At 41.0% G+C, this 15572-nt stretch overlaps 1 protein-coding gene across 1 annotated transcript; it reads left to right on the plus strand.

Moving 5' to 3' along the window:
* The first annotated feature begins 5674 nt into the window (after positions 1–5674).
* lpla (lipoprotein lipase a) lies at positions 5675–15572 on the plus strand. Its single transcript, XM_063891113.1, has 10 exons — positions 5675–5910; positions 6850–7055; positions 7880–8059; positions 9016–9127; positions 10164–10406; positions 11125–11367; positions 12973–13093; positions 13601–13783; positions 14044–14151; positions 14259–15572. The coding sequence occupies exons 1-10, from the start codon at positions 5811–5813 to the stop codon at positions 14308–14310; spliced, it is 1548 nt and encodes a 515-aa protein (XP_063747183.1). The 5' UTR covers positions 5675–5810; the 3' UTR covers positions 14311–15572.

Here is a 15572-nt window from a genome sequence, read left to right on the forward strand (position 1 = left end):
TGTCTCAAAGCGAGGCCACAGATGTGATTTTATCTGCTTTATCATTTGTAAAACTACTTATGCATGTCCAAATAAAAACTAAATGAACAGTTATTTGGGGGTTTCTCCTCAATCTGATGATCTGTAAGGATTATCTGTGATGTGCCAGTCTTGGCAAGTTGAGTTTGAGTTTTCCCAGGAGCTGGTTACTTACTGGAAAGCGATTGAAGTGTTCATAAAGGCGCGATAAAATTGAACAGGGATACAAACAAGTGACACTATCTGTGTACGTCAGATATAAACACCCAAAAGTCTACAAACATTTACTCACACGCAATTCACCCATCAATTGGTTTCCTTGTTAAACAGCCGGCGTGAGTGTATAACACAACCTCTTCATGTCACCCTTGAATAGAGGGTTGAAACACTGCCTTCCTCACACATTCAAGGCTCTTTTATGACCTTGTGGTGTCTTGAGTAGGATGCTCGTAAAAGCCTGGACTCCCACTGAGGAGTCTTTCTTTCTCTCACTTTGTCAAGCCCAGCAAATCAAATTTTTACTCGTCTAATGGATTCTGAATGGGCAATAAAGCTAAAACCCACTCTGGTGCCGGATAATTAGAGCGTTCCCTTTAGCTTTCATGCCACAACTGTGAAACACACCATACAATCGGTGAGACCATCATTCATGAGTTTTTTTCCCCTCTCGTTGACATTGTATGCTCTACAGCTGCCTTCAAGGTGTCAGCAGAGAGAAACATCTCCTGTTGTGTTTGGACGGTGGAAACATTTTGATAAAGGGGAACACGTTGTGATTTGTTAGAACAAAAGCGTCAAACACAAATAGAGATTGGCCTTGCACGAGAGATACAGAGTGGAACATGTAAGTGTATCAGATTTAAAAAAAGCCAAGTAAGCATTAAAAGTCTCTTAGTGAAAAGAAGTCCTCAAACCACACGATGTACACACATGGTGTAACCCCTCTGAACAACAGGAGGCCTGCCCTATTAATATTTACACTGCATCGCCCCGGGAAACCCAATCCCTGTTATCCATTTCTCTAAAATCAGCTTAACAGTGAGTCATTAGCATTGAGGAATGCACCATTGAGGCTCTACTTCTGTGTCTCCATGCTTTAATGTTCAAAAAGCTCTTTATGTTTCTCATCCTGCCTGTGCTGCAGCACCTCTTTTCACCCTCTGTCTGGAACCAGAGCCAAGTCTGCTCTGATTGGTTAGCTGGCGGGCTCTGTTGGGATTGGTCAACTGCTTAGAGATGTCCCGCCCCTTAGCCTGTCACGTACAATGTGTTAAAGCGCTAGCCAATAGAAGTGTGAGTGTTACATAGTGATGTCACTATCTTTAGGAAGTAAACAAAGGAGTTCAATGAAGGTGTTTCAGGCAGGGAGGGGGGAGTGAGTGGAAGAGAAACTCCCTCTGGAGGATCTTTGGGATTTTAGCCTTCGCAGACCATTTACCAAAACCGAACACACTACAGGTAATGGAAAACCCCAAAAAGCATAATAGGGCCCCTTTAAATAGCCAGTTCTTGAATATAAGGGAACTAGATTGCACTTGGCTTCTTGGCTTTTGACCCGGTAACTCGAGTTGATCCACAGAGATTATTTGAAGCAGTTTCATGTGGGAAATATTTTCTTTCAATTGAACTCCACCCAACAACGAGTAAGAACGAGCCTCTCGTCCACAAGTAGACACACGCTTCTTTCCGCGACAAAACAATCTAAATTGATAAAAATCGAGTAAGAAGGAAAATATGTATTTTGAACTTTGCCTTTAAACACATTTTTATGAGGTTTATGTTTTTAGAGATGTTGTGTTAGCATGTGGCGAGGTTATAGCATACACCTGTGTTCTCGAATCCTGTAAACACATCTAAATACTGCAGGCAAAACAGAAAAAGCGATAAACAAGAACGCAGAAGAACTCCGCCACCTCAAACATTCAGCAGATTTGAGAAGTCTGGGTAACTCGACAGAACAGCGCTCGCCTCATGATCTGTCACAAGTTGCAAACAGTGGAATGTGAAACAAGACTTTAAGGTTTACAAAGCTCCAGAGAAAACAAGGAAAACAGGAAAGTGAAGAATTCTTCTCCAGCTGAAAACATACAGTATGTTGTCCGTGCAGTGATCCTTTCATTTCCACAGCAGGTCAGAAGGTCAAAGTCAAACAAAATGACAATAAACTTGGACATACGAAGCTCAGCGCAAGTTCAATCAGGAGGGAGACTACCTTTTACCTTTATTTGTTCCTATTCCTCTCACACTCCTCCAGCTGTTTCTAATAAGCTGATTACACCAACATTTTGCCATGATCTCAAAGAGCCAATCATTGCGCTGCTGTCAAACTTTGAATCTGTCCTCCATTCTCCTCCTGTCAGCTGTCATTTCAGGCGTTATCCCTGCGGCCCTCCTCCTCCCCATTCACCTCCACTTATCATAACAAGGGTGCAGGTTGAGCTCATTAGAAGTCCACTCCTTACCAAATCTAAATCTACATACAGCTGCACCTCCCTCTTCCAATATGGAGAGGTGCAGGAGTGAGTCCTAAACCCGGGAATGAGTCAACATTTCAACACATCCTGTTTGCCCGTCTAAACGTCAACAGCTCTTTGAATGTGTTTTGGATAGATGCATTAGCACATGCTCTGTGGTTAACACAAGTTAACGAGATCTGTGCCAGATGATCTTTGTCAGTAAATCCTCCACTGGTGAATGTCAGGATCTTTTACGAGTCTTAACAGACTACTAAATGTCATCACGCTGAACATTAGCCGCCTTTAGATTAGCGTTGGTTAATTTATAGCATTGCATTTGCATTTTACACCCAGCGTAATATTTAATGCTTCAAACATTATTAAAGTGGTGTCAATATGTGTAGATTATCCTGCTGAATAATAAATGTAAGTAGTATAAACGGTGGTTAGTTAAAGGTGGTAGTTTTGAGCCCTTGCATTGCTAACTTCCCGTTTGACCTTCGAAAACATGTCATCACTGTACCTAGCAAGTGTCAATAAATGTGCTTTAGTACAAAATAAGTGCTGTTTTAAATATCTGATCTGTATATGAGCCAAAACCCTGCTGGATGGTTTACTGTTGTTTGTGTTGCACTTTAATCAGTTTCTGCTCTCATTCTTCTGAATCCTTCCACTGTCTTTTTGCTGATACAACTTGGAAACCCCCCTAAGAAACGTCACATTTATTCTAAAGCATGCCAGGGCGTGTCTCGGACAGGACATGACATTTCTCCTGTCTTTTATCACTGCTGGTCTCCCTTGGGATAAAGTGAAGTGAGTTCAGAGATGAAGGACTGAGATCACAGGATGGAGGAGAGGCGTCTCTCCTCTCTCTAATCACTGGGTTGGGTTTGTTGGTCTGCACCATAAGCATCACCCCCTGACAATCATTGGCACACACACACACATCGAAACATACACAGGCAAACATTATGTATACTTGAAAGATAAAAGAAATAGGGGACTATATTTAGAGAAGGTAACTATAGAGCAGCAGATAATTACCGAGGACAGCAGGGTGCAATCATGCTGAAATAGTTCATGAGGGAAAGTGAATCCAAAAGTCCTCAATGACAGGTTGAAAAATCACTTGATGTTATTTAATCAGCCTCAGATTTTAATGACCTTCTCACATTTCATGAGAATTGCTTTTAAACAAGACAACCTTTAAGAAAATGTGTCACAGGAGCTCAGTTTGTAAATACTTTTTAATAAAACGTAATACTTTCCTATGCATAACCAGGTTTTATTGAGGTAAAATGGAAGAAATGGGTGTTTTACACAAACAATTTGTCGGTTTTGCAGTTACTGTTATTAGTAACATCTTGATCTGGATTATGAGAGCCAAAACAATGAGGAACGAAAGCCAGGTTAAGTCAAAATGTCAAAAATCAGTTTTTTATTTGTTAGATTTATTTGTTTAAAATATAGCAAACAATACAGATTAATACATGCATGATTAAATGGGGTGTTAATACCCGTATATACATGTATTTATTAGAAAAGAAGAATAAAAAACTGAAGGATGGATAAAAGATAAGACAATTCAAGTCCCTAAAAACAGAAATCAAAGTGTTTTTTATCCAGGCAACACTTTAAGATCAGATAAGATGGACGTTTATTAATCCCCGTGGGGAAATTCAAGCGTATATGCAGCAACAGATCGAGAAGAGAAAAAACCGTACAGATTCACACAAGGAAATGAGATGAAAATACAAATGAAAAATGATATACAGATAAGTAACGGTTTTAAAACAAACTGTTAGAAAGTAATCAGAGATGATGTGGGCATATAAGTCTGTCTGTCACACTCCTCACGTGATTCCTTAATCCAAATCTCATTCACTTACTCTCGACCGGCTTTAGCACTCAGAGCTGATTCTCTGAAACAATTACACGGACACTTTATACTGATGCAAAAATATCTAGGCCAAAGGTTGATCTGTTTCTGTTTTTGAGAATAAGCTGAGGTTTTAAAATATTGTCACGCAGGTGTTTTGGCATAGAAATCCTCATGAAACTCAGACACATTTCCCACATGTTTTCTCCACAGTGTCTTTGATTTGAGTTTCTTCACTGCCCCCAAGTGCTGCAGAGAGGTTTAACTCGCATCATGAAGAATGCATCTTAGCATCTTGTTTTTGTTACAGGATATGAGATGGGGATGCACTCACATTTTGCATGCAACCAGAAGACATTGGGCAGGACATTGTTGTATCACTTGATGCCCTCTTGTGCTTTGCCATTGGTTTGAGTTGTGGCCCTCCAATAGGAGAGGGGGCTATCTCACACACCCACGGCTCTGAGGATCTGTGGAAGATGATCTCATGTCCTCACCATGGCATCAACATGATTTAGATCTGATAACTTAAACATCAGTGACAATTTAGTCATTGGGTTTGAAAATCGGGTTGGGTTTTGGAAAGATGTCTGGGAATGGAGAGGTTTGATGTATTTAGGTATGATAGATTATTCATTCATTAGTTTGACACTTAATAAATGGTAACAACACTTTCATCAAAATATTTGATTGTTATTAATGTGTTTTCATTATATAGATATTGTTGTTTTTATTTATTTACTAAGGAGTGAATTTGTCAGTATATACATTTAGTGGCAATTGATGCATTTAGTTCACAGCTCTGGGGAAAAATATTCAACTTTTTTATTACATTACTTTGATTACCATAGTAATTGTTACTTAAAAAATTCAATTTTACACAGAAAATGTTGCATTGTTACAGCAAAATGCATCAGTAATAAAATCAAATGGTATATAGTGTAGTTTTTGATACCGACAGGGGCATTAATACTTGCTTTTACTGGAGTAACTATTTAAATTCAGTGTGCTGTTGGCTTAAATGTGTGAAAACAACAATTATCGCATCAATGTTGTCTTTTTCAACAAACTATTATTTAAAAAAAAGTTTCACAACCAGAGTTTGTTCCTGTTTTTTCCTGTAACCTTTAAAACCCTTCTTTTAAATTTGGAAATCTATTGATAGCGACCCTCCCGCTGCAGTAAACTCCGCTTCAATGGGAATGATTGCAGTGAATCAGAGCTGGGACAGAGTTGAAACCCCGCCCTCCAACTCTCAGCCAATCAGGCGTGAGTATTTAAATGAGCCACCCATAAAGATGACTTGGATCGGCAACGGTGACAGACCATAAGAAACTTTACACTAAACCGCAACTCCTGACACTTTGTGCGTTAAAACACTCGCTTGGATATACAACCTTTTTTTTTAGCCCTTTTTTTCATTCAGGATATTCTAGAAAAAAACCCTTCTCATTAATATGGGAAAAGAAAATATCTTTTTTCTGTCTGTTTGGATCATTTTGGGAAAAATCTTTGCAACTTTTTCTTCTGAGCCTGAACTCACCACCACTGAGTTTGGTAAGAGCCTCCCTAAACCATTGTGTGTTTATTATTGAGGTAACCTGTTTGGCAGATTATTAATTAGGTTATTCACCCGCACTAGTCATAAAAGTAAAATAAGCAGGTTAATTAATGCATGCTGGTCCGAGCTGACCGAGAGTAACCCTGCTCAGTTCAGGTCTGCAGGTCTGCATCCCATTTCATAGCACTCAGATCCATGTGTGCATGAAGAGACGCGGCTGCTTGCAGGCCTTTTGTCTGGAGAAAGGACAGAGGAAAAGGACACATTAACATAAAAAAACGGAGTATTTTAAAATCGTACAAAATCTCATTGTTTGTTAACGTTAATAAGCAAAAACAGCATTTCAGAAAGTTCATTTAGGATTGCCTATACCTCCCTTTGTAATGACATTCCTTCACTTTAAACCAATTAACAGATTTTTTTTTCAAGGACACACAACAAAACAGGTCTCAGTGGAAGAATCGAATTCGTTGTTGTTTTTTTACCCAGATTTCTTTACATAAAGGAACTCAATCCCTTTAGGAATTTAAATCTTTTAAAATTTTATTCACTTTATGCATTTTATGAGACAAAAGGGGGCGACACTGCCATGCTCTATGTCTCCTCTGGTGCACTCATGCTGGTGTTAATAGTGGTCACTTTATATGTTTCAGAAGAGCAGCAAAATATGGTCATTTGCAATTAAAAATACATCGTTTTTTTTAGGTTTTTATTATGATTTGTGCTACTATCCAAACTATTTTATATCGCTGCTTGATTGTTGTTTAGGTGCATCAAACTGAAAAGTGTTATAATAATGTTATAAATGTACGTTATTTCCGATTGAAAATCCCTGATTTGTGCATGCAATCCCCTGCATTTCAGTCATAGCACCATAATCTAATCTCGTGTGTGTGTGTGTGTGTGTGTGTGTGTGTGTGTGTATGTTGTAACAGTAAACAGCACAGTGACCGATGCTCCCCTGCCCACCACCACTGAATGGATCACAGACTTCACTGACATTGTGTCCAAGTTCTCCCTGCGCACTCTGGACATCCCTGATGAGGACATGTGTTACATCGTGGCCGGCAGACCGGAGACCATCAAGGAGTGTGAATTCAACTCCGAGACCCAGACCTTCATCGTGATCCATGGCTGGACGGTATGTCAAAGTAAATGCCATTCATGTGGAGTCGTCACCACTAAACATCTTGTGAAAATTGCAGGTTTCTTAGTGGGTCTGTGATATAGGTGCCTCATTTGCTAGTAAAGCGTATATTTGTGTGATGTGCATGCAGGCTATGTCATTAACCATTGACAATACGGGGAAAATTGACTGAGAATTTCAGTCTTTTACAGTAATGCACTGAGTTTACATTTATGCTGTCAAGGTAATTGCCCAAAAATATACCCAAAAAAAGTGTCAACAAAGAAAATATACATTGTTTTTCCAGTGTATATATGTGCATGATAGTATGACGTTTTTCTGAGGACTTAAGGGCTATAAAAACGAGAGGGCTTCTTCTTCTTCTTCTTCTTCTTCTTCTTCTTCTTCTTCTTCTTCTTCTTCTTCTTCTTCTTCTTCTTCTTCTTCTCTTCTTCTTCTTACTATTAAAAAATTGCACCACAAGTACCAGTTGATAAAATGCCAAAAACGGTATGTTGCATAATCATTGAATAAACTCTGAGTCTCGCCAATGCCGACAAACGGATCATGGATGTTCATCCAAGTTGAAAATGATGAGCATCTATACAATAAATGCACATTTCAGAGCAGAGAAGCTGAGGGCAGTGAGTTTTCTCTGCATGCATCTCCTCCTGTAATGCGATTTCGAGCCAGTCATGCTGTATGATTTGAACCTGATGACACCTTGGCTTCTCTCCAACCACAGAAGGACCACAGAATGAGTGGCTGAGACCACAATAAATTACGCTACCCTGCAGCTGACATCAGAAATATATGTGTGTGTGTGTGTGTTTCTGTAGGTGACAGGGATGTTTGAGAGCTGGGTGCCCAAACTGGTATCTGCCCTGTACGAGCGTGAGCCCGGCGCCAATGTCATCGTGGTCGACTGGCTGACCCGAGCCAACCAGCACTACCCGACTTCCGCCGCCTACACCAAGCTGGTGGGCCGCGACGTGGCCAAGTTCGTCACGTGGATTCAAGTGAGTCAAAGTTATATTCAAGAAGCTTAACCACCTCGAAATGTATTGTCCAACAGATTCTCTGCTAATCTGCCAGCCAGACCTGAGCGATATATTCACATTACATCCATATTGTCATTTGAGACCAGATGTTTTGGATTTTAATCATAATGTGGTTTTTTACTGGTTTTGATGGTTGCATTACTGCAAAGTGACGTAATTTTATAATTAACCAGAATTATTTTGCTTTTTCTGTTATCTATTCTTACCCAATTACTAAGTTATCCACATAACCGATGATTATTTACCAGAAAAGCATCGACTTGATTGTGAACGCATCAATTGTCAAGTTGCTACTTGTAAGCCTACAATATCATCCCAATACAAATACCTGGGTGTTGGGTTTCAAAATATTGTGATATTTGATTTTCTTATCATATCGCCCAACCCTACTGCCAGCAAAGATATGAGAGCAGCCAAAAAATCTGTCACAAATTTGTATCAGATGATGTAATGTTTTTGATCACAGCAGTAGTCTAATGTTTCCCTACTGGTTCTGATTTGAAATGCTGTGTGTGTGTGTGTGTGTGTGTGTGTGTGTGTGTGTGTGTGTGTGTGTGTGTGTGTGTGTGTGTGTTTTATTGCCTTGTCTGCGGTTCACAGCAGCCTCTCATTACAACGCTCAGTATTGAGTGCAGACTTTGTTCGATCGACATCAATGCAAACAGAGGCTTTAGGCATAAATGCTTTCACTTGTTTGCGTGCGTGACTTTCCAAGTTTGCAAAATGTTTGGGCAAAACACACAATTGTACCAACCATTCTTTGTTTTGGACCCAAACTCCATTAATACGTGAACAGAGTTCTGCAGTGCTTTGCCAAGTGCAGCCTTCGGCAAGTCTGTGGGGTTCACCTTTGAGCTGTTTAAACACATATCAACATGTTCCTCTGACACGTCTCATCCATCTCCTCCATTCAGAAAGAGCTGCAGCTGCCCTGGGAGAGGCTTCATCTGCTGGGTTACAGTCTGGGAGCGCATGTGGCGGGAGTTGCCGGAGGACTTACGGACCATAAAATCAGCAGAATAACAGGTGAGGACGTCTTAAAGAGGCCCTATTAGACCATTTTGGGGTTTCCCCTTTCCCATTGTGTGGTATATAGGTTTTCGTGCATGTAAATGGTTTTCAAAATGTAAAATCCCAAGGATGCCTGAAACGCCTCCATTTAACTCCTTTGTTAAGTCCTGTATCATAGTGGCATCGGTATGCAACGTTGCGCTTCTATTGGCTAGCGCTCCAACACATTGTACGTGATAGACGGGACATCTCCAAGTGGTTGAAGAATCACAACAGAGTTGACCAGCTAACCAATCAGAGCAGACTGGGCTCTGGTTTCAGACAGAGGGTGAAAAGAGGTGCCGCAGCACAGGCAGTATGAGAAACATAAAGAGCTTTCTGAACATTAAGCAGGGAGACATGTCAGTAGAGGCACTACATACAAATATGAACCTGAAAATGTGCATGGTATGTCCTCTTTAACCAATGGATCCTCTGCTGCTTACTCAACTTTGCAGTGTACAACCATGTGTTTTAGCTCTGAGCCTTTTATCTTATTTAATAGGCGCCTATAATGTCAGCAGTTTCTCTCTGAGGCAATGATTTCACGCGTGCAGACATACCATAAAACACTGTAATGTAATATCAGGGCCCTGCTCGTAAAAACAGCAAAGCAACCCAGTGAAATGTAATCTGCTGCATTCCTGGGCTGTATTGTGTGTGTGCATGTGGCCAGTCCGTCCCAGTTCAGCGGGTCCAATATCCGTATTGTCACTAGACCTTTGAAATCTCTCTGATCTGATTAGAATATTTGGTATGTTTGCTGTGATCCCAGGCCGGAGGACATTAAGCATTATCAATCGCTGATTCACATCGTTCTGAGCTCCTGCAAAGCTGCAAAAAGAGACCAAATGAAAAACAAAACTACCGCAGAATGCTTCAATTCGCAGGCAGACTAATACATAGAAAGATACATGTATTGTTTTGAGTCATCTGGTATCTACACGCCCTTTCTTCATGGAGAACCGTGCAGAAGCGGCACTAAGACATTCCTCTCTTTCCTCTCCTCTAGGTCTTGATCCTGCAGGTCCCACCTTCGAGCACGCAGAGAACCAGAACATTTTGTCCAAGGACGATGCCCAGTTTGTGGACGTCCTGCACACCAACACCAGAGGATCCCCGGACCGCAGCATCGGCATCCAGAGACCCGTGGGCCACATCGACATTTACCCCAACGGAGGCACCTTCCAGCCGGGCTGCGACATCCAGAACACGCTGATGGGGATCGCATTGTCCGGCATCAAGGGTCTCCAAAGTACGTACTCAAAAAACTTCTCATTGTTCGTTCCTTACTAAACTCTGGCTTGAGGTGATTCTCTGGGTTACGGTTTCATTAGGGTATTGTTAAATAAACTTCAGGACCTGGTTACATTTGGGATTAGACATCAGTGGCTAGAAATGCACCCCTATAATATGCCTGCAACTATTGATTATATGTCCATCCCAGTTTCCTCAAAGTCCAAGGTGATGTCTTATAATCTCATCTTGTGTCAGTCAAAAGCCCGCAGATGTTTAGTTCATTTTGAAATCAAATGAAAAAGCAGGAAAGTCTGCATTTAAGAGGATGCAAACAGCACTTTATTCCAATCATTGGATGAAAAATAACTTCTAATTATCAGAATATTTGGCAGTGATTTGTCTGTTGATGGCAGCTGAACGAGAACCTGTTGCTAAGACTGTCGCGAACAGTTTCTATAGGCTTGTGTGCGTTAACACGGCGTAAACAGTCACTTTGAGATTGTAAAAGCTTTCACGGCTGCAATGTAAACATGCTTTTCTACAGTCAGGGTTTCACAGTTTGCCCTCCGGCAGCTGTAAGTGTTTAAACCGAGCAATGCAGAACTAAGTAAGAAACCCTGACATAAAAGAACCATAAAAGCCACACATGAGGAAGACATTGTCTCCGTTGCTTGACGTGATGTGATGGGAAACGCAGAGGTTTCACAGCTTCTCTACTCTCTGGTGTACTGCAGATATGGACCAGCTCGTCAAATGTTCTCACGAGCGCTCCATCCACCTGTTCATCGACTCTCTGGTGAACACGCAGCAGCAGAGCATGGCGTACCGCTGCAACTCCAGAGAGGCTTTCAACAAGGGCATGTGTCTGAGCTGCAGGAAGAACCGCTGCAACAAGCTGGGCTACAACATCAACAAGGTCCGCATGACCCGCAGCGCCAAGATGTACCTGAAGACACGGGACATGATGCCCTACAAAGGTAAACACCCGGAGAAAGAACATTTAATGAAGCGTTTGTATATGTAAGTACAAGAACATAGAAGAAATACTTTGTACCAGGCCCAATTTATCTAAAATATAACAAGTACATTGATATAAAACTAGATTACGACAGAGATTTTGGTTTGAATAAGCGTCTCGTCTTAGTTTTAAAGATTCCATCCCAACTCTCCTAGTATTTGCCTTTACCAACGCAGACTTCACATCACTTTTATGATGACTATTTATCCAAAATCTCATTGTGTAAATATTTTATGAAAGCAACAGGACTGAAAAGTACCATATTGTCGCGACATCACTATCGAAGTATTGATCACAAATATAGATGATTGAGTTTTGCTCCATATTGCCAAGCGCTATGGATATATTTATAGTTTTGATATTATTATAATTCAACATTTATAAAACACATATACACAATAACCATTTATTAAGTGAAAGGACAGTTCAACTTAATGAACATCAGTGTAATATAAACAGTTAGCAGAAAAGCTCATTTACATCCTTTGTCTCTAGGCAGATTACAAAACCAGAGTGAATATACATACTTACTAGAAACTAACACAGACCAATTAATGTAGAGAATAATAAAGCAAAAAGTACACAGCATTCAGCGAAGACATCCTCACATTTATTAACTTAAAAGTAAAAAAACGTAACCCTGGCTGAGCAAAGGGACGGGGGGGTCCAGGGGAGAATCAGAGTGAGAGTCTGGGCAGCTGAGCTGGAGTAGGTCCCGGGGCACTGGCCAGGTGTCCCCAGTTAGGCTGATTGGCCTCCTCAGCTCCGACCCCCCCTCCAAAGACCTGCAACGCGCACAGACAGGCAACATGCTCTGGGGACGTCACAACAAGTACAAATATATATATTACACAAGTAAAAAAGACAAAATACTTATTACTACAAGTTAAAAGTGATCACAGTTTATGAGGAATTTGACGAAAAGCATTATTATCAATGACGTCATCCACCCTGATCGAGTAGTGAGAATCGTTGAGCTACTGTAGAAAAGTCTGGCTGGCTTTCTGTTCTGTAAAGAGGATTAGGTAGCGTGGAGTTAATGACCACACACACACACACCTTAATTGGAGTAATCCTCAATATGTGAGCTACTGTTGTTGAATGTTCTAATGGTGGAGGTGGCTGCTTGGAGCCGGAATTAGTATGAATGCACTCAGCGCTGGTGTTAACAGACGACTCACAACTTTCACACATGTTGTAGACATGTACAACTCAAGGGAGGTCACATGATGAAGAGGTCATGGGTATTTTAGTTGCTCCGGGCATGCAAAGGTAACGCGACACCGACACGTGATACAATGAAAGGTCATTTTAGGAACAGTTTGTCTGCAGTATTTCTGTGCACAGATTAGCATGTTTAGTAAATATGAAAATATATAACGGTGTATGAATGTAACCGGCAAGGATTTAGCACACATCTGACCTCTGTGAGAGTCACATGGAGACGGACAAAGGTTATATAAGGGCTTTTGAAGTTATAACACCAACTTTAAGTAGTGGTATGAGCGAGGCCAGTAGCTGTGAAAGTGTCTAAAGTCTGAACTGTGTGTTTCTTCTCCCGTAGTTTTCCACTATCAAGTGAAGGTGCATCTCTTCGGTGCGGACAAAATGAGCTTCACCGAGCAGCCGATGAAGATCTCTCTGTACGGCACCCACGGAGAGAAGGAGGACATCGCTTTTGTTCTGTACGTAACTTATATATTCTAATTAGAGGCAATGCAATGCATATTCCCCACACCCGCCGTAATGATATAGCTCATAACAATACACCTTTTACATTTCCTATAATTGCTTAGAGACATATATTTTGGGCATCAATACAAAGCATAGTGCATGTTTCCTCTGACTATTTTGGCAGTCTTTTCACATGTGAACCTTCTTCAGGCGACCAAAACAGCAACCGTTTATTTGAAGATATTGAACCATTGTTTCATGTTGCTCTGATTTGAGTTTTAAACACTCCACTACTGCACACAGCCGAAGTGGCAGCTTTAATGTTGGTGTGTTTCTGCTTTCCATGTGTAAATTACAACAAAAAGACATGCTCAGCAACAGTTTCTTCTGACTCTAGATAAAGACACTTGCTGCACGTGTCACACACAGAACACAGACGCCTGCATTGCCTTCTATGTAATGATGGTGGAATATAAGCTGCAGATTATTGACTGCTCCTCTTCCTCTCCCCACCTCAGTCCGTTCCTGGACAGTAACACCACCCTGTCCTTCCTCATCACCACCGATGTGGACATTGGAGACCTGATGATCGTGAAGCTGCGCTGGGAGAAAGACACCATCATCAGCTGGTCGGACTGGTGGGGCAGCAGCAAGTTCCACATCAGGAAAATGCGCATCAAGGCCGGGGAGACCCAGTCCAAGTAAGTTCACACCCTAACCGTAACCCTAACCCTATCTTGTATGACCCAGAGACAATTCAGACTAGGCGTGTGGTGAATGGAGCAAGAAAAAGGCTGTATTTTTCAGCATTTTGCACTGTTGGAGGAGCCTTAGATTTAAGATTTTCATTGCCAACGACTACGCTGAAGCTACTCTGCATATGACAAATGAAGCCTTTTTTGTATTCAATTTTGTATTTCAGTTTTATATTAAAAAACACATTTTCTATGATTGTTTTCAGGGTGATCTTCAGCTCAAAGGACGGAGAGTTTGCCTACCTCTCCAGAGGAGGAGAAGCTGGAGTCTTTGTCAAGTCAAGGGAAGACAACATGAACCGTAAAGAGAAACTGTAAGTCCAGAAGAAGCTTGTGTTGTTGTAGCAGATTATTTAATGTGACCTTCCCCTGTTTTATCGGAAAGCTCTCCTCGTTCACTGTCGTCCTCTCTTCTCCTCAGGATGCACAAGCTGAAAACGCAGGGCAGTCTTTTCACACAGAACGACGCCTGAAATTGCACTTGAACACATCATCATGCACATCAATCCCAACACGGACAGCACAGAGCAACACTGGGAACGCCTTTGCAATAACTGGACTTTTACTGGATGCTGCGTTCATATCCGGACGTTCCACCTTTTCCCAGTGCCACCAGCAGGCCCTCGCCCTCAGTGCTGGACATCATCTCTTTTACTCTCTCTCTGCATAATCTGCTGCTCAAAAATGTTACAGTTCATAATGATGTGCTCACTTATCTCAAATGTACACTTGCAGTAGCTTTCGCTGCGTATCTTTGTAATCATCTGTTATGCTTTTGTAGCCGACAACATGTACTGTTTATAGTGAGCTTGATGTATATTGAAGTGGTGTGCTTGCTTAGCCTATGTGAACTTGGATTATGGTTGGTGTATAAATGATTCAGAGTGATAGGCTTAATCTAGGCACATGTATTTTTTTTTTAATCGTCCCAAATGTTTGTCTTTATCGAACCACTAATTGCCAACAATCAACGGGGACCAAAGAAGTATTTACTATCTACTGAGCGGAGAATCACAGTGGTCTTTGTAAATACCTTTTTAATCAGTATAAGATATATATTTTAATATGTGTAATGTGTTAATATCAGATCTCTTGAAGCCTTGCTTGTTCTGTGATTTTGTTTTAGATAGTGTGTCACTGGTCACTTTAAAAGGCTCTCGCTCCCCTGCAGCCATGTAGAGGTAAAGTCATTGAGATTGCGGTTGAACGACGATATGCATTTTGTAGTTTAGGTATAAATCTTTTGTTATGAAAGTGATCTGAGGTCATTTTTTAAAAATCCAGTGATGGCTAGGTGCTTCCTAATTACTTCCTATTGGGTCAACAGAGTCTCGACTGCAACGGTTTACCTCACTGACTGAGCTCCGCCAACAACATGCCCTTATTTTGAAAGGTCAAACATTACACAATTACTGAAGAATAAAGATGCAAGCCTGGGTGATTTGTGATGGACCGGCCTACATGTTAGCCATAATACATCTCAAGATTATTGTATTTATGGAAATGTACATTTATATATTTGTATATTAAGCTGTAATATATTTTTGGCAGGCTTCTGTTGTCGTATGTATTTTTATAAATGAAGCGTTTTGTGATTTCATGCACAAGGCTTTGGGAAGACCGATCAAATTGGTCTCCATACCAGCTTTTCAGTGAACCTACTTTGATAACCTGAAATGCCGTGCACTGTATAAATAAATGGACCAGGATGGTTAAATAAAAGAGATAAAGCACA

Source organism: Eleginops maclovinus, chromosome 9, assembly GCF_036324505.1.
Source record: "Eleginops maclovinus isolate JMC-PN-2008 ecotype Puerto Natales chromosome 9, JC_Emac_rtc_rv5, whole genome shotgun sequence".
In the NCBI taxonomy this organism is placed as follows: domain Eukaryota; kingdom Metazoa; phylum Chordata; class Actinopteri; order Perciformes; family Eleginopidae; genus Eleginops; species Eleginops maclovinus.